The 19,906-nt window shown below is 41.4% G+C and overlaps 1 protein-coding gene across 1 annotated transcript; it reads right to left on the reverse strand.

Moving 5' to 3' along the window:
* Positions 1 to 819: 819 nt before the first annotated feature.
* Positions 820 to 17,847, reverse strand: LOC137273266 (E3 ubiquitin-protein ligase TRIM45-like). Its single transcript, XM_067805809.1, has 7 exons — positions 17,742 to 17,847; positions 15,928 to 16,009; positions 13,593 to 15,548; positions 3,730 to 3,859; positions 2,972 to 3,086; positions 2,479 to 2,605; positions 820 to 2,037 (listed from the first exon to the last, which is right to left on the reverse strand). Exons 3-7 carry the CDS (start codon positions 14,989 to 14,991, stop codon positions 1,901 to 1,903), a joined length of 1,908 nt encoding a protein of 635 aa, XP_067661910.1. The 5' UTR covers positions 14,992 to 15,548; positions 15,928 to 16,009; positions 17,742 to 17,847; the 3' UTR covers positions 820 to 1,900.
* Positions 17,848 to 19,906: the final 2,059 nt, after the last annotated feature.

The following is a 19,906-nucleotide window of genomic DNA, read 5'->3' on the forward strand; positions in this document are numbered from 1 at the left end:
AAACACCTAGTTGCGGGTACAGCACGTGCAAACTAAAATTAACCTGAAAATGTGCCGTTGAGATTGAATATATCTATAACTACCAATATAATAATAATATGACATGTGCCGTCTGTTTGTTAGATCTTACTTAGCAATAATCAAGTTAAATTGTCGTAACTGTACCTAGTGTAGAGTCATTAATACATACAGCAAAAAGATAGAACAAAGTAACAATTCGGACATATTTCGACCAGTCCTTGTTTTATCAGTTAGTGCAGATCACCAGGCAGGGACAAGTAAGTACCATCGTTTAACCTTTTCGGTATGACGCCACCGGGGATCAAACCTGCGACCTTTCACTCTCCGCACGGACGCTCTAATCACAACACCACGGTGACCGTTTATCTTGCCAAGATGTATATCCATTGTTGTAGTAGTAGTATTACTAGTAGTAGTAGTAGTATGTAAATGTGATATGGCTCAGTAGATGTCACTGTGGTAGGCCCCTGTAGTACTTTGGTCAGCCGAGCCCTATAAGGCTGGTGGCACTATTGCGCACAGGCGGCCCTGTGACATTGCTGTCGTATTACTAAATAGAGGCCAGTGTGAAAAGTAAGTTGTTGTAATATTGCCCACTGGAGGCCAGCTGCCTTATTTTTCAATGGTCTGTGCGATATATAGCTGTGCTATTGCTCATTTGGGGCCTATGTGATACAGCTGCCCTATTTCTCAATGGTCTGTGCGATATATAGCTGTGCTATTGCTCATTTGGGGGCCTACCTGTGTGCGTGATACCGTTGTTTTATTGCTTCACGTACACTGAAACAACACGATATATTCATTGACACATTTATTTTTCAACGCCTCTATCAAAAATCAAATATATTTTGAAATTCTATTTGTACAAATATTTTTCAATCAGTTGATTGTGTGCTTGGTCAACAATAACCTGTTTGTGATGAGAGTGCCAGCGTGGACGTCATCTCCTACTTGTGGCCATGACTCTATGTAGCATGTGGTTTCCCACACGTCTGACACAGATGAGTCTGTGTGTTGTCTGTCAGTTGTCTTCGTACTTTGCTTGGTCTCTGTCCACAAGCAACGTGGTCTAACTTGGTATCTGAAAACCTTAACTGGCTTGGTGTCCGTTGGCCGTATTTGATCTATCTTGGCGTTAGTTTGAGCTAGCTTAGTGTCTGTCGTCCAGTTCACAGCTTGAGAAGTTTCCGCAAAGAAGTGTGACAACCAGTCATGTGTCTGGTAACGCTGCATCGCTGCGAACAAGTTGGATGTCTGGTCAGCTGATACTGGCTTCCTCTTGTGGCTATCTGAACAAGGACTGCAGGGCAACCCTTGATAACGCGTGGTGATAATCCATGGTTGTCTTTCTTAACGAGGAGTTGTTAGTCATTTGCCGATCATATGGTCTTCTACCCTTAGCGCTTGGGCGTGGCCAGGTTAGTACCTCATACCCCATAACGTTGAGGTGTGGTCAAGTTCATGTGGTCATCTGCCCTTAACACGTAGGAGTGGCCAAGTTCATTTGACCGTGAGCTCTTAACGCCTGGACATGGTCTATTTTGTGTGGTCATCTGCCACCCACTACAGGGTGTGGCCAAGTTAATGTTTTATCTGTTCTTAGCACCTAGGCGTGACCGAGCTAATGTGGTCATCTACCCTCAGCATCTGGGCGTGACCAAGTTAGTGTGGTCATCTACCCTCAGCATCTGGGCGTAGCATAGTGCGGTCATCTGTCCTTAGCACCTTGGCGTGGCCTAGTTAGTGTGGTCATCTGCCCTTAACGCCTGGGCTGAGTGTGGTCATCTGCCGCCATCTTCAGGGCGTGGCCATGTTCCTGTGCTGTTGAACTGGCGAGTGTGACAAGACGAGTGCATCCAGGTGATAACCGGTGCCTGTTTCATAACGTGACCTGCCTGAGCGGAGACGGTCTGCTAGTAACAGAGCATTCTGAGCTTTTCGCCATCTTCCCACAGCAGGACCAGTGAGGACCTCCAGGGTGGTTGCCATGTCCATGTCCACAGCCAGCAAACCCACCTGGAACATCCACAACATATATAGCTGGTATTATAACAGCGACTCCTCAATCTTTTACACAGGATTACACTATTGCTTCTCACAATATGAGCAAGTGAACTTACTGCTGTTCTATATGAAGACTCTACGATTACGTGATATATAATGAACCACAAAAGAATCGAAACTGCCTTTTGGTCAAGTTTTTAAATAGAAGACATAAACATGTACACTTACATTTATGAAATTTCATTTTTTCGAAAGTTGGGTTGCTTTTGCTTTTTCAGTATATAGCGGTAGAAAAACGAATGGCTCCACTATCTCCATCTGTGACCGTTGTCACAACTTGCTCCATATATAGATCCTACACAGGAAAACGCTGTTTTCTTCTTACAATGTAAGCTGCGAAACTTACTGCTGTCTGGCATAAAGATATAACGATTGGTTGGAAGTTTAGCTCACCTGGCATTGCTCCCTTAAATCCACAAGCAACGTCCCTCTTCCCTCCGGTCTGACAGAAGGTGCAGCACTGCCATGTACCCTTGTGTTCCCGCCATCTTGCTTTCACGCTGAACTTGAAGGGGCTGCCCTGTAGGAGGTCAGTTATAAACAAGCTTATAGTCATGCATTATAGATATTGATATTCAGTTTCAGGTGTGTTTTTTTGTTTGTTTGTTTTATTTAATGTTTTCCCGGACGTTTGATGAAGGAATACACCAGTTCATTTCGTACACCTATACAATCTGCAAACACTTTCAGCATTAAATACAAAGCATCGGTATGAATGGCTTATATACCATACAAGTACTAAACCTATAAAAATATACTATTCAACAGAAGTTAAGGCACAACCTTGTTTCATATGGCCACAGCTGTTTTGGGCGGAATACATTCTGTAGCCGGACCACACATATATAGGCAGTAAGATCGTGAGTTAAATCCAAATTTGCCCTACCTTGACTGGCTGCCCATTGACTGCCACGTGCAGGAAGTGCGTGCCCTTCTGTACAGGGGTGAAGGTCAGAAGGTGAGTTCCGTCCTTCTTGCAGGAGATGTTCACAGGAATGCTTCTGTGGAAGCGAAGAATACATTTGCAGTGTTTACACACTTATAAGTGACTTAAGCGTCGCCAGGCTGTATGAATTAGGAAACAGCGCTAAGTGTGCGTGCATGTGTGCGTGTTGGAATTAGTTAATCGTTTCAACTTCAATTTCGCAGGCTTTTTCAACTTTATAGGTTGAATTGGCATTTTTATTTGTTTCGGCAAGTGCATACCGAAATGTATCAGAATCTGCAAAGTTGTGTTTTACGTTGCATGCTACCTTTAATATTCTTGAGTGGGATGAGGTTGGTGGGATTTTTCGATCACATCTCTTCCCTAAAACTGGTGGGGTGATCAAATAGTCCTCGAGTGTATATTCAATACAATATTTTTTGTTTTAGTTTGATGATGGTTGTTTTAAAACAAGTATCCTCCAACGATTATGTCCAAAGCCATTCAAAGACTCGGCCATATCCCTCTAACTTGCTCTCAGGTAAATTCAGACATTTCGGCTCTGGCGTTAGTTCGCATTGAAAAAGGCAACAGTAACGAAAAACAGCATTTTAAAAGATCAAATAAATAAATAAATGAAAATACGTAAGTTAACCCTGTGTTAACTATTTATTGAAAGTTAATCCATAATTGAAATGCATCCATTCTCCTCAACTTACTGGAGACTTTCATTCTGGTATATAAGCCACGCTCTCACGTTGACGCCGCTTCCAGTGAACGGCACGTTTTCCGTATCCCTCACGGTCAAAATCATCTCGGACTTATGGCCAATCCTGGCTGTACTCAAACCTGGAACAAGGTAGTCAGAATTAGCATCGAATACCGGATAGATGATCTTGTGTGTCCAATTTTGCCGCGAATTTAGTATGGCAATACAGTTCAAACGCAGCTGTCGGCAATGCCACAGTAACATTGAAATACAGGACCTAGTGTGGCCTCGGCGGTTAACCGGGCAGCAGTTCAGCATTTGAATCGTGTCCCTTTGATACTTGATTACAGTTGATGGTTTTCAGCTCAGCAGAAAGTGTTGGGTGGATGAGAACTTATGAGGTACAGGGACTGTGAGGTAGACTAGTTCGACCCCTTGTTCGCTTTATACAGCAATACAGGGTAGCCTGTAGGAAGAAAAGGACTCTTATCACTCTAAAGCTCGGACTGGTACAAGAAGCCAACCACGTGTATTAACGTCATTCAACAAGTGCAATGCGTTTAGCAATGGACCACATTTCACCTCACCCTACCATCAAGAACAAGGACTAAGGCTCTGTAAAAAGCCACGGCGGTGTCAAACAGTTTCCAACAGTTTGCAACAGCTTTAAAATAATCTCGCCATTAGTTAAAAACATCAACAAAACATTTCCCCTTGTAAAGCAGGCAGTGTTTTTCGGAACATGTTTTGTTGCATTGTACGGTGATGTGCGTTGCCGAGCCAAGAATAGCTGTGCGGCGGAGTCGAGGAGGTTATGTTATTTCTGTAATGTATACCAGTTGTTGTGTAAACCTGTACAGCGCTGCGAGGAGCTTTGAGATGCTGCTGGGATCTGTGTGGGGCCTGACTGCTGAACCTAATTAAAGACAGGAGTGGGATGAGTACAGCGACACGTGATAATACCACACTTGTAACATGTTGTGTCTATACACGATGATGGAACTAATTTCATCAGTAATCGTGAATAGTGGGGAAATCTTATGTGTTTTTTACTCCTTTTGCATGATGTTTTACGCCACATTCAGCAAATATCTACATTTACGACGTCCGTCTAAGTAATCGAGTCTCGACCGCTCGATAAAACAAATCAACAAAATTATAAGTGAACAATCACGAATCAAAAGTGCAATATTTTGTACTTAGGTTTTCTGCCCTCGAAACGAAGCACCCGGGAGACCGAACCCAGTCAGAGCGGGTGAGTGTGCACTCAAGAGTAACGAAGACTTTTCATTGGTTGCGTCATTTGCCGATACGCAGAAGGCTCATTGTGTGTATAGAGAGATGATCTGTTTGATTGGCATTTCAGAAGTATGTGGAGTAATAAGAAAGTAAGATTATTATGGATAAAAACTTCTTTTACTGTATATTATGCGACGTTTCGATATGGATGTTGTTATCCACAAACAGTGTACACAGAGATAGAGATATATATTTTGTCAATATTTGCTCTCTGCATTCCCGTTCGATCCAATCAACAAATACCGAGATGTGAACTACTGCATGGCTTGAAACTGTCGTTCGTCCAAGTACAAAGCAGAACTTGAAACTGACAGTTTGAGTTTGCACCGGTTTCTGTCCGATCCAGTCATCTGGGAAAATTGGATGCAGTTTGTTTGCAATCCACAGACATAATAACACGTCATGTGTACAAGTAACACTCATATCTCTATAATTACATAATGTCACAGAGACAGAAACCAGGTGCACGAGCCATAAATCAATGTATTCTGTTCATGGTGACAGGTGATAGGTGTTAAATTCAAATTGCATGTGGTCAGTGATTGAAGTTGTCTACTGCATATTATCATTAGCAGACAGGCAGGTAGGCATATTGGTGTCAATAAAACAGACACTGAGTTTTCTCTGTGACAGAGGCAGCTTGTCGCAATCAACATACCTTTCTATGTTTCCACAGACATGTATTAAAACATTTCAGTTTTCAAGCTGAGCAGTTTTTAGCAATGAAATTAGTATTTCTAATGCTACTTTCTTGAAAACGTGGTTTGCAAATCTGCATGTATTCGTCCAGTGTATTATATTACTGCAGGCCCAAGATGAAGGTAATCACAAGAAACATCTCTTGTTCTCCCAACTTTGACCGTAGCGATAATCTTTTTACGCATCACTTACTGTGTTAATTAGCACGAGTCGCCTTCCCTGTTCAAGCCGCGCGGACTTAATCACTGGAAAAATCAGTAAATCGTTTCGCGGTCTTTGTTTCATCACAGTATTTTTCAAATTTATAATCTGAATTTGCACATATGTGATAATTTGTTTCTGTAAGTCCATACCGAAAAATATCAAAATCTGCAAAGTTGTGTTTTGCGTTGCATGTGACCTTTAAGACATACTGGTCTTGGAATATGTCTGCTACTGTTTATCATTTGTGACTCTGTTAGATAGTAGAATATGGTCGGTTAGTGTGTTTACAATTAAAACACGTCCTGCAAAATGTCTGGAACTTTGTCCATTTATCTGTATTGCAGACCACTGACACGAACAGATACAGTTACCTATATGCAATATGAACCAATGGATGAAGAAGCTGCAGTCAGCAGTCACGGTAGTCTTTATTCTGTCGAGGTCAACCAAAGGTTGACAGCATGAGCATGGTTTGTTGCTTTAAACTCCCCAATATCCCAGCTAAATGCGAAATGTGGAAAGCTGAGTCTAGGCCAGTACACGTGGTCGACATCGTGAGGTTGTGATCTGTTTATTGTGTCTCCTGAATGAGGGAGGAGTCTTTGATGTCGCTTTGATCACTTTAAAGTTATAACACTGTGTGTCAGTTGATGTCGGAGAAATCCCCACTTTGGCATGTCTTAGATATTAACCACACGTGAAACCCACTATGGTGTTGGCAAACACGGAATTTGTGAAGATCAGGCGATGAAGTGTTATTTGCAGAATTGATACACACTGGTTAATCCCTGACGATATACTCGCAGCTATAATAAACAAATGTACGGTGTAAAGTGATATTGCCAATTACAGGAGATGTTTACTCACTGACATTTATATCACATATCCAACATGCCTGATATGACTTATATCACCCGGGAATCCAAGTGTCTATATCCTACATTCCACGCATAGCGTCAAACAACATGGGTATCACATATTTATAGACACGTGTCTTTCTGTAATGAGACGGATCAGGTGGGGTATATGGCGTCTAGACAGACAAAAGGGTACTGGTATTCGTGGGGAGATCAGTGTCAAATATTCATGAAGATATTCATGAGTCTTGATATCACCATGACGTCCGGTATATCTTCGTGTAGAATTCCGGAGCAATTAACACCACAAACACCACCAAGTTTTGGGTTTAGCAATATTCCAGCAATGTCATGGACGGGTACAACAGAAATGAGCTTCACACATGTATAATAGTACTCTAGTTTGTCTCACAGTCCCTGAACCGCAACGTTCCGTCGAGCCCTTTTTGCCATGCTGAATTTCAAAATGAAGTAATTCTACATTTCTTCAGGTTCTGAATCTGCCTTCACGTTTTTCCTTTTTAAAAGACGCTTTTTCTGTTTTGTTTCTATCATAATTCATTCTCTTTCCACAGAGGTTATTTGTCATATCTTCCTACGAGCCCCTGTTTTGATAAGACGTTTTTATGGTGCATGTTTTGAGGATCCGTGATTGGTTGCAATCAGATTTAGTCGTGCAGTCAGCGACGTTGTTTCAAACGTGACCAGTCGTAAGACCTTGGTATGCTTCAGGAAGACTAGAACCTCTTCCCCAGCGGGATTCGCAAATGTTTCATCTAAACAGAACTGGCTATTAGATTCATGTGTGTCGCATCAATATGTCCCTGGCAGACGAGGGATACTTGTGTCACCACATTTGCTTGCAATAGTCAAACTGGATCTATGTCGATGTAACATGTATCCTGATTGGATAGAGAGAAGGGAGATAATTTGTGTTGCGATTTTTGTCGCTTTGAGAACCGGTAAATGTGGCCGTATTAGAACAGAGGTTCGTAGAAATATATGACAAGAAACTTCTGGAGGAAGAGAATGATCAAAATTATATACATTCAGATACTAGACATCCGTCTATTAACACGGAAAAATTGGACAAAGTTTTACCAATATTTTATAATGGTATGTGTTACTGCAAACTGGAAATTTACAGACCAACTGACCACGTTCCTCAATGTTAAACCTGTTAAGGGTTACAGTGATAACGAGCATCGGACTTAATCCGTGACCAGTATCTCTAATGCTAACAGAACCAAGGTGCAATGCATGTATCTCTTTACGGCCATTTGTAGTTCACGCTGGTCAAATCACGTGCGTGCCACGTATACCTTCGTGGCATACTCACGACTGGCCATCGATGCCTTGGTCCATCTAAATGACATAATCTCAAGTTCACAGTAACAGCATTATCGTAAGTTTTATCTGTAAACGCGATTATCTGCGATAGCTAAAATAGCTATGTAATACGGATGACAGTCACAAATCAGGGGGTGGTTGTCTAGTAATGTTTTTCTATTGTATTACGTTGTGGATACTATGCTGTTTTGTAACTGTACTATGTGGACTGTATAAACGCCCTCTGGCTTGATGTGTTGATTATGTAACAATGACATTACGTTGTATACTTTTGGATGTGTGTCGTGATTAATAATAGTGTATAAAACGAATCTGTGTGTAGTGTTTATGTTCTTCGAAAGCTGATTAATAACTATAGCTGTAACATATTACTATTGAATTATCATGTAAAATCATCCTATGACTGCTGTGCATTAAACTCCTTGTTTGTTTTACTTAGATGTTGTGTTGTGCGTGTGGGTTGGTCTAGTCATACCATTTGCCAAGCGAGCCAATTCCCCGAACTCGCGATTTAATACGTCTAATAGTCCCCAGATGGAGAATCGAACTCGGGTCTTCGGCGTGACGAGCGAGCACTTTAACCACTAGACCCACAACAGTTATAATACATCAAAATAAGTCCCCTGTTTGAAGGTAGGATATTAGTTATTCAAGATCATGGTTTGTATTCAGAAGTAGAGAATTCCCTCTTCCTGACTGATGATCAGGGTTGTTGATCTCACTATGCTCTTTCTGTTGTAAACTTAAACCACCAAGAAGACGTTAGAGCTATGTGAAACAATGGCTAACAGAATATGTTATCTCGCATTGTCTGTTACAACTGTTTTGTAATGTTTCTTTCGCAATATAAGCATGCCTTGAGATGATTAATATCCTCGGGAAATCACCACTATCATCATCATCATTATCATCATCATCATCATCAACCCTTGTGATATCTAACAAAAACATAATGAATGTGATTTCATCATCATCGTCGTCATCACATTAGGAGTTCGGAAACCAATGAATACCATCTACGCCCCGATTTCGTTTCTAGGTTTGTCAACGGACTTCACCAAAGTTGCCATATGTCTAAGACCTTTTCCTCACACGCCAAGATGTCACGTCATGGTTTGAACGACGTACTGTCCAACGCGGCGAGAAACTAAAGGTCCCAGCAACTCACATCTACCATCATTAACATAGGCTTATGCTGCTGACCGAGACAGTGACATGGTTAGCAAGAATCTGATGATAGAAGACAATAAACGATACCTGAACACGTAAATGTAAACGCACGCTCGTTCACACTATCCCCAAACTAAACACATGAACCTTTTGTTTTGATGACTGCGGTTACTTCCACGGCCCAGCTTCACGACGACTACAACAACAACGCATCACTATCTCAGATCTTCATCTCACGATGTTAACAAGATATAACATGCCACAACTCTGTCTGACCCTGACCTATCGCAGAACTAACATCTCTCTTACCGCTTCTGTAGACGGGCGACCCGTCCCGACCAGATGGACAAGGCCATCATATGTACTCACTAAGAGGGCTAAATTTAGCCACATAAACATTTGGTAATGTGAGTTTCACTACACCACCTGGCATACAGTTTGCAGCGTAAGTTATGTTCCAGATTCCAAACCGCTGGGACGGCTTTTTAACGCATTTGGTAAATTGCCCGGATGTTTTTCACATATAAACAGACACTACCATGTAGCTAAATTGATTATTTGCGGAAGTATCTCAATGGATAAACCGGAAATCATACCTGCCACAGGTGAGAAATCAGACTAATGGGTCCATTCACCCACTATAATTCCGTGCAGAATGTGATCAAAGTTCCTACTCCTTGCCGTAAGACTTCTTTTGTGTTTTATATAAGAGACACTCAGTAATATTCAAGTTCTATATCGACCACATGTAAATATTGAAATCTAAACCTGACAATAGCCACTTTTTCACACTCCGAGATATGTAAGTCAGAAAGGACACCTGCGTGTGCGATTTATCGCCCCTGTTCCCCTGAACCCCGAGGATGGAGCAGGATACTAATTGTAGATGTTGTTGATGTAAAACATGATCTTATTTATCTCACACTAACAGACACTACTGGTCTACAGAAACGTACGGGCATATATGCCACTGAGGTCAAAGAAAAACGTGTTAACGCATGTATGTTCCAAGTGGGCGTCATTACGCAAACACTCGATAACAAAACGCAGGCGTGGAATGCAGGCAATCATAAAGTAGTACTTTACACACCACGATCATACATTCATTTTATTAAGGATGATTGCTTTCAAATTTACATACCTTCGCAACTTCCCATGAACAAATAATTTAAAACCGCAACTTACAAACGAAAGAGCCAATTTACGGGCATGCCTGTTGCATGGCTGATACGCGCGCTGTGAGTCACAAGAAAGCTCATTATATGCATGCTGGTACGCTCTGTTTCCGTGTTGTGCGATTCCAAGTTTTAGAACAATCATGGCTTATCCATGTGGTTTGCGAGTGTGTGTGCGTGTGTGTGAGGTGGTGAGACCACGGGAGAATTCCAGTATTTGAGTTTTTGCTGTGATTATTTTTAGCACAGAAAGCATAAGTTCGGCCCCTTATTTAAATAGTCTTTGTGAAACCCAAATTTTAAGCGTTGTTTGGAACCGCTACTTGCGGAGCTCGCAATGCCTAAATCACTCACTCACTCGCCTTCAGCCTGATAGTAAAGAGGGCCGCGCGGACTCTTTCTCCTTAACCTGGCATACTCCAGCTGTTGAGGACAGCGTTTAACAAACAAACAAACAAACAAACAATTATGGTTCAAGGGTATAAAGTCATCAGCTGTCATGTTTTGGGTTTGACAATCTTTATACCCAAAACAACAACAAAAAGAATCAGTATTCAATGACGCGCAATTAACCCAGTCCCCGAGTCAACATAAAGTCATTAACAGTGTTCCTGTCTATGCTCAGCATCTTACTATGAAATCCCCGCAGGTAATTAACATACCAACTCCTCATGAGTCACCAGTCTCTGTTCAAGAGTATTGTGGCTCGCTAACTTGGTTAACACATGTCTTATTATCTTGTCGTATCCTAATTCCGAAGATTGATGTTCTTGTAGTTGATCACTGAGTTGTGTAGTCCAGATGGAGTATTCACAGACCCCTGCCACTTTGAATATTACTGAGTGTGGCGTTTAACGTCCACTATAAATATATATTAGGCTCACATCTAGTGTATGGGAGGAATCTATTTTACAACCAAAAATGTTCTTGAAAAATTATAAAATACAATGAAAAGGACCCAGATATTTTCTTAATTTTCAGAGCAATAACATTTTACAACATGTGCATGTATTATTATCACAAATTACTGCTGAAAGTGGGGGTGATAGGAATTCTAGAGTTGCCACATATCCCACCCTTTCACAGGCTTCACAGGATACATGTATATTTGGTTAATGGCTTGTATGAGAGAGTAGACACATACTCACCAAGTGCTTGTTCTTAAAGTTTAAGCTCGTGTTCTGAACCGTAAATATTGTTGAGTCAGCTCAGTGGTTAAGGCGTTCGTTCCACATACCAAAGACCCGGGTTCGATTCCCCATATGGATACAGTGTGTGAAGCCCATTTCTTGTGTCCCCATGCTGATATTGCTGGAACACTGCTAAAAGTGGCGTAAAACTAAACTCACTCATTCACTCACTGTTTGACCGCTTTATACACAGTAGTTCGATTTCTCGTCACAGGCAGGCTAATGAGCCATAGCGGAAAGTGACAGCAGTGAAGACTTTGAACGTTATTTCCTCTAATACAGAATGAAGAATGCTGTATACGTCAACAGACCAAACCGCCATTCCTGGCCTGTCTATTCAATATATATTGCTACACTGCACCTATATCACGAACTGATAAAACACCCTATTAATGTATATACATCATATTTTCACCCTCTGCATCAATGATATTCTTTAATAGCTAATTAAGCCGGGTATTCTTGTGTGAAAGTTTATTCCACGGTTGTTCTGCGGGCGCGTGTATTTGAGTCTCGGCATGCAACAACTTAGCCGAGGTTGTAGCGAGGGTGCAATTACGTGCATCTGAAATAGGCATAAGAACACTCACGTGCACGAAAATAGACCACTCTTGTGAGAGGTCAGAATTCCAGTTGAATGTACATTAACTCGTTTCACAAGTGGTTCGGTTCGTTCTCTGTTGCAAAACCGAAAAACATGTTTGTTCGCTATGAGTTTGTAACGAGCAAAGCGTATTTTACAATATTTATTTAATTTGTTTCATTCTACAAACGTTCAAGCGTTCGCTTGTCATGCTAAACTTCCGCATTTCGTTCCCCAGGGGAAGTGCAATACATAATTCAGTATGACACCAGGTATGGACAGCGATGACCCCTCTCCCTATCCATCCTCCATCCCCCAAGCGTCACTCTGACCTGCTTACTACCCAGGGAGACTACATCGACCCCTTGTCATACCATACGTTCCTTTACACAAGACGTCGTAGTGAGATGTTGCGTGACTGTGGTGAAAACGCCAGTATGCGTAAGCGAGGAGTGTTGACATTAGGTTCTTGTGTAAAGTCTTCTTGTGTTTATCTTATGTGGCAACTGACGAAATATACGAGAAAGAAAATATAGAAAGGTGAGGGCTTCTCAAAATACACCAGTGGATAATATCAGCGACGTACGCGATATACAAGCACGCAGCATTGTTCAATAGCACTGACTTAAAAACATGGATCCACGTATTATTTAAGAAAACACAAAACGAAAAGATTACTTGCCCAGCTCAATTGCACAACCTATTAAATTCATTGTTCGTTCAATGTATTAGGAGATGATTTGTCGAACTGTACAACCAGTCATGCCTTAGACTGTACAACCAACCATTCCTTCAAGTATACAGCCAGTCATCAACTTTGTTATGCAACCAATTATCCGGTGAACTGTACAGGTCAAACGTATTTGAACTGTACGACCAGTTTGATCCATACGACCAGCGATTCAATGCATTACATGAAAAAATGGTACGATAAGATATAACTTCAACTAATCATTGAATTCTACAATTTACGATCCGTTGAACTTTGCAACCTGTAGAACCTATGATTGGGTGAACAAGACAACCATTATCCGTGGACGTGTACAGCCGATGATTCATTGGATTATACGGGCAGTGATTACGGCCAATTTTTCTGTGAACTATATTAATTCGTTGAACATAAACGGACTGACTGTAAATAGCTTAATTACATGGCCAATGATTCCTAGACAATCTAGACAATCAGTGACTCCTTGTATAGTACAGCCAAAGATTCATTAAATTAGGCAATTAGATATATGTTGGCGAGAGAACCAATGAGTCGTTGAACTGCACAGCCAATTATTCATTGTGCCATACATCCACTGTGGGTTGAACAAGAAAATCATTATCTAAACACAACTTACCATCACCGTCGACGGTGGACTGGGCAGCGGTCACTTGTCGAGACACCACCTTGCCGTACATCTGGAAGTTGTTGATAACGTCTGCTTTCTCCTCGGGACTGAACCTTAGAAAATCGTTGATCTTGGTTTTCGGATCAGCCGGGAGTAAGTTCAGGCGGTTGAGACGCCCTGTAATCAGCTTCTTCACTGTCAGTATCTCCAGATCTGAACCCGTGTCGATCAGTTCAGACACGAGTTTACAGGTTTCTCCAACCTCTCCCTTCGAATCCTTCAGATGCAGTTCAGTCACGTTCAGACTCCGTTCCTTGTCTCTGACTAGTGAGTCTATCTGACCAATCAACGCATGTCTGTGTTTCTCGATAGCTTGGATGTAACTGTCCATGAAGTTATTAATCTCAGATTCCACCTGTTTTGCTCGCGTTCGAATCTTGTCTTTTAGAGTAGAGACAGTTTTTAGACGCGCTTCGACTGCATTGACTTTGGGAACGACGTTTTTTATGAGAAGCTGCAGCGAGTCCATCTCCGTACGAAAAAGTTCTGGTGACACAAACTGACACTGGTGATCCCTGTGGTCGAGAACTACACAGTCACGGCATACGACCTCGTCACAACTTGAACAAAACAGTTTCAGTTCTTCAGATGGATGTTTGGGACAAAATATTTGACGATGGATGCTTTTTCTCTTCCCATCCGCATTAGCGGATTCGTTCACGCTGACGAGGCGATGACTCTTCGTTCGTCGTTGTCGTCGGTGGGCCTGTTCGCAGTAAGAGCAGAGACTTTCGGAGCACTCCACACACCGCACACGTACCACCGACCCTTCTGTGAGATCGACACAGGAATCACAGAACTGTGGTATGTTGTTGTTTATGTTCTGCAAGCACTCCTCAGCCAGCTTTCTTTCAACCACATGATTCCGGGGCAATTCACTGACGTCCGTTGCAATTTCAACTTCTCTTAGACAATCGGGGCACAAAATCATCCGTTTCTTGTGATAATACGTATCGTCTGTTCTACCGTCTGCTGACTCGAAAGACGGCTGATCTAAACTCGCAGCAGACGACAACACCTTCGCACTCGATAGCTCCTCCCTTTCACCCGAATCATTCAAGTCAGGGCAGTTAATGGGGTATGTTCGGAATCCGGAGATACACTCGGAACAAAACGTATGAAGACACGGGAGAATCCGTGGATTCACGAACCTTTGGTTACACGATGTGCAGACAAGTTTTGGCGAAATGCGCGCACATTTGCTTGTTTCGTCCACATTGGCCTCCATACTAACCTTACTGTTTAACGCGTACTGTTCCACGAAACCGCTCAGCTGTTCTGAATAGGAAATACGCGAGTCGTCTGCCGCTACCTGTAGCACGTGGGGTGATCCACCAGCCGCTTCCATTGGGAGGTTATGTGGCCGTCTGCTCCAAACCAACACACTGTCCGGAATACAAGCAAATCCTCCACTGAACTTTGTCAGTGCTAACGAATCTCCTTCTGCTTCAGAAACTGAAATAATCTCGTTCTCAGCCCGTAATGATTACGAAGCTTGCATCGTGTATATTTCACGGAAGTGTGTATGAACTAAACCAGACCTAGACACACTTGCTGATTCAACTGTCGTCTGCTTATTCATACGGTTGTCAGACGAGTTCACGGAACCTGGAAATTGAACAATTTCAATAGCAGACTACGTATACACCTGGTGACACCGAGTTCTCTGTTTATGAATGACCCATGTCACGTTGATCACTAGCACCACTCTCTCATGGAGCGCTGAACGGCTGAGTGATCGTCTCTCACCACAAAACGGGTTGATTGCGTCGTTTGCCAGCGACGTCACGACGTAAAACAATCACTTGTCCCGTACTCTTATCAGTGTCAATACTCGTCCTGTATACACTTGTCAGCAGCCTCCAGGAGTGATCGTTCAGCTTGGCTTCAGATGGGATTCTTGTCCTAAAATAAACGTAAATGGGTTATTTTTGGTCACGCTGTGTGATTCTACTGACATATATTGATATAATTGCAACTGTAAACAGTAGGGAGCAAATACTTATAGCTTTCAAATAGTCAAACCACCCGTAAACAGACATATCACAAACCCCATGAAAAGTATGGATTAACATGAGCAAGTCCTAACAATTAGTACTCACACCAACGGGTATCGTCTTAATAACCCCTAACCCGCGAAGACTCTGGCGTATCCCAATTGTGCAGATTTGCAGATTTATGCCCAAGATGATAACCACTGGATCGCCTGGTCCAGACTCGATTATCTACAAACCTTTGCCATATACCTACAATATTGCTGAGTGCGGCGTAAAACTAAACTTACTCTCTAGATTGATTTGTATATCCGAACGTGTCTGGGAACAGTCATTCAGTACTTGTGCTTGGTCCTTGAGCTTGCAAAGTGTCTGAAAATGTGTTAAAAGTACATTAATTATTGATAGCATTTGTAATAGTTTGGTCACATGCGGGTTTCAATCATCATCATCATCTGTTCACTCATTAAAGCCATCAACGGTGGTACATGAGCATACATGTACATATGATTAAAAGAGACAAGATGGCTATATACGTTGCTATTTGTGTACAGCCCTATTAGACGATTATTGATACAGAGTATATAAGAACTATTACTGTACATACATACATACATACATACATACATACATACATACATACATACATACATACATACATACATACATACATACATACATACATACATACATTATTAAAATAAATTAAATAAAAAGTCTTGGTGGACTTTTTAAGATAACGTTGATAAATTGGGATAAGTTTTAAGGTGCACGGTGACACGGTGCAACTGACCTGCTCACCACACAATAGCGTAAAGGGAGCAACACTAACGTATAGTCTGTAACAACAGATCATTTTGACAGAAACACAATTATTCCATTTAAATTTAAAAGGAGCGGGATGGGAGGTGCGAGGCTGGTTAAACCTTGTGTTGATTCACTTATGACTTTCACATTGCACAAAGGATTGATCAGAAGGGGAAGTCGATATCTCTCTATATAATGCGTTTCCAGAACTGAGACAGACAACATGGGGACATTCCCGGATCGCCCTTCGCTAGAACTCATAGTTATTCGGAAGGATATGTCTCTTTCATATCAAAAGCGGTTTTTCGCATGACTGATTCAGTCACAGTGATTTACTGATTCCAGCATAGTACCGATACTATGCAATATTTATTTATTATCTATCACGCTTTAAGGCATGTGATGTTCAATATGAACACAGTACGATTATCTGGCTTCTAGCGCTACACAAAGGTATAGTCAAACTGATAGACACTATCACGCCAATCAAAGAATCAGTGAGCCTTTAAATATTGTGCTTTCTCAACTCCTTGGGGAACATATGACCTTTGACCTATAATCACAACTCGTCATCTTACTGTTCAGTAAATGATCCAATAATACACAGAAAACTACAATAATACTACAAACAAACATCAGAAAATATGTATATGCAAGTTTGTGAAAAGGTTTAAACGTGTATTTAGATGTTACTATACGACCACATGTGTCATAATTACCTTTCGAGAGAATTATTTTTTTCCACTCACATGAGAGTGTAATCATTTCTTGGCCTAATGTTTCAAATTCCTTTGAGGTCCTTTATAACATGCTATGGCCACTTCCGCTGAGTAAACACTGTAGTCGAGTTACATGAACAATCTTCGAAGTCGTCTCTAGTGTGATGTCATTTCGACCATACGTCACAATATAAGATTCGAACGATAACAATGAAGTCAGGATGACCTAAACAAGGGACACTACTCGGATGAGGTTTAGAACTGATTGTCTTTTCTACTGGCCTATCACAGTTTCTTTGGGTAGTATTCTCGTACACACAAACCCATCCATATGTATTTGAATCTGCATGAGACGAGTTTAGCTGATGGGTTCGTTCAGAACTGATACACAATACGCCGTAATATACCCCTTATCCGTCTGTTTGTCCGAGTCATCTAACAGTCGGCAAGCACATCCGAGTGTTCCACCCAGCAGATGGGCAGTTCTGAATGTCCATGATAAACGTTGTCTTTGAAGAACGAAAATATCCAGAGCATTTTAAGACGTATAGAACAGTCATAATGAGAGGGTGCCTTACCTTGAACACTGTATCTTCCGTGTAGTGGCAGATCTATCGAGTGTCTACCACTACTTTAAACTTGATATTATATTACCTCCCTTCTCCGCGTGGCAAATTTATGTTTACGAATACAAGTACTGCTCAACCTGTTTGTGAAAAACAAGCACAGTCCAACCTGGCTTGAGTGGATCAACAGGTGACGCTGCGTCAGTGCAAACACACGCCTTCCAATTTGGGGGAGACGATAGTTCATGGTCCGGTCAGTTTGATTTACCTGTAATCAGTGCAGCGTTCCCGCGGGCAGGCTGAAACACTTACGATAGAATTTCATGGCTGGCTGGATGTCCAGGGTGATTATTCTTTGTCATGGAGGGGAATTCCACGCATCACGTGACCAGTGGTAGCGTCGCCACCAAAACTGCAAACGTAGCGGGGTATGCGAAGGTTGAAAGCTAAAACTGCAATATTGCTGACAATAGAACCTCGAAATACAAACTACAGTCCTGCTGAGACAGACCAGCGTGATAGAACTATATATATATTACTTTTGACTACAGACCAATATGATATGACAGTATTACTGTTGATTACAAATTATATAATTTAATTGTAATTGTGCTTACAGTACCATATTCACTACAGATCGGGGTAATATAACGACATAACTCATAAAACGGACCAATGCCTATAGCTCTCATGAAGTTGAGGCCATGTGACTGTAACTGTCATTAGGGGTTAAAGAGGTTGGATACCGGGGTTTGTGAGAATGCCGTATGTGTATTTTTGTTACGCAGTTATTTCCTTATATCGTGCTTCCAATCATACTTCATGATATTTTGACCACACAAGCGTTTATCTCGAGGCAAAGCTGGACAAGAGTTATCTCTCCTCATCAAATTTAATTGACGCCTGCTGTTTTGACTGGAGAAAAGATTGATACCCCCTGGTGACATATTTTAATTTTTAAAAAATATTAATCTAGTGTGATTTATTATATAAAATCATCAGTCTAAGTAAACTTAGTCTCAGTGTACTTCGTTACACCCCACCACTGAGTCTAACAAAACCTGGTAGGAGGTCGCGTCAGATGAGCTTTGAGCGACCAATGACCGTCCAATCAAACGCGAGACGCTTAAATAGATTTAACCAATCAGACAACCGCTACTATATAGGGATCGGAGGGACTTTCAAAATATTCAGGTCACCGACACCGACCTCTTCACAAACAAAAATCAGCATATAACACGGTTATTTGACCTGCAGTATATACGCTTTTGGGTTTCTGTTGATATGGTTACCATGTGCTAATATTTCCGCAAGATGATACCCTTGAGTATTGCCCAAAACACCATTTTAGCGACTGTTTACTCACCGTTGTCATGGTTATACGTACGCCGTGTGTATCACCCGGGAGCGAGCGTACGCTATATAGCATTCGGAATCGTTCGGGTACGAACCTTTTCGAGATAAAATGTTCAAAAGGTATGTACGAATGTCCACTTCCGCGATTTGGTAAGCTGTGTTCTGATTGGTCAATCTCAAAGGTTACCTGACGCGATCTCCCATAAGGTTTTGTTAGACTCAGTGGTGGAATGTAAACAAATACACTGAGACTAAGTTTACTTAGACTGATAAAATCATTTTATAAAAAAATCTTGATATATAAACCTTTATATTTTCATCGATGAATCAATATTTTTTGTGTAATCATGTGTTTAAGAAGTTAGTTAATGTGTAAAGTAAATCCTACATACTGTCTCGAAAACTGATTTTCCTGCTTTATTTCATATCATTACTGAAATATGTTTATAAAAAACAAACACATAATAATAATATAAGTAAACAAACTACCTTTACTAGCACTTTTATTGACATATTAATTTTACGGACGATGCCACAAGGGGGCGCCACCTGTCAAACAAATGCTGTGGTGACTTGCTTTTGTTATTGCATAATTAGGTGCGAGACACATTTTCTACCAAATTGAGCAATTTATTGATATCTTGTATCCAACCTCCTTAATTATTATTTTCACTTTTGGGTTGGAGGACGTGCGGGTAACATCGACTCAAAGTGTAACTGAACAGATCCCAACAGTTCAGGGAACGATTTGTAAGATAAAGTGACATCCATATTTACCCAGTTAATCTTATGGACCAATCACTGCGATTAGCTACAGGATT

This window comes from Haliotis asinina, chromosome 2, assembly GCF_037392515.1.
Source record: "Haliotis asinina isolate JCU_RB_2024 chromosome 2, JCU_Hal_asi_v2, whole genome shotgun sequence".
In the NCBI taxonomy this organism is placed as follows: domain Eukaryota; kingdom Metazoa; phylum Mollusca; class Gastropoda; order Lepetellida; family Haliotidae; genus Haliotis; species Haliotis asinina.

What these genes read in the sequence shown, in the direction of transcription:
- LOC137273266 (XM_067805809.1), bottom strand. Translation starts at nt 14,991, where the DNA reads ATGGAAGCGGCTGGTGGATCACCCCACGTGCTACAGGTAGCGGCAGAC. An exon ending in GTCCACCGTCGACGGTGATG is followed by an intron (nt 3,860 to 13,592) that starts GTAAGTTGTGTT and finishes ACCTTGTTCCAG; the next exon opens with GTTTGAGTACAGCCAGGATT. An exon ending in ATTTAAGGGAGCAATGCCAG is followed by an intron (nt 2,038 to 2,478) that starts GTGAGCTAAACT and finishes TGGATGTTCCAG; the next exon opens with GTGGGTTTGCTGGCTGTGGA.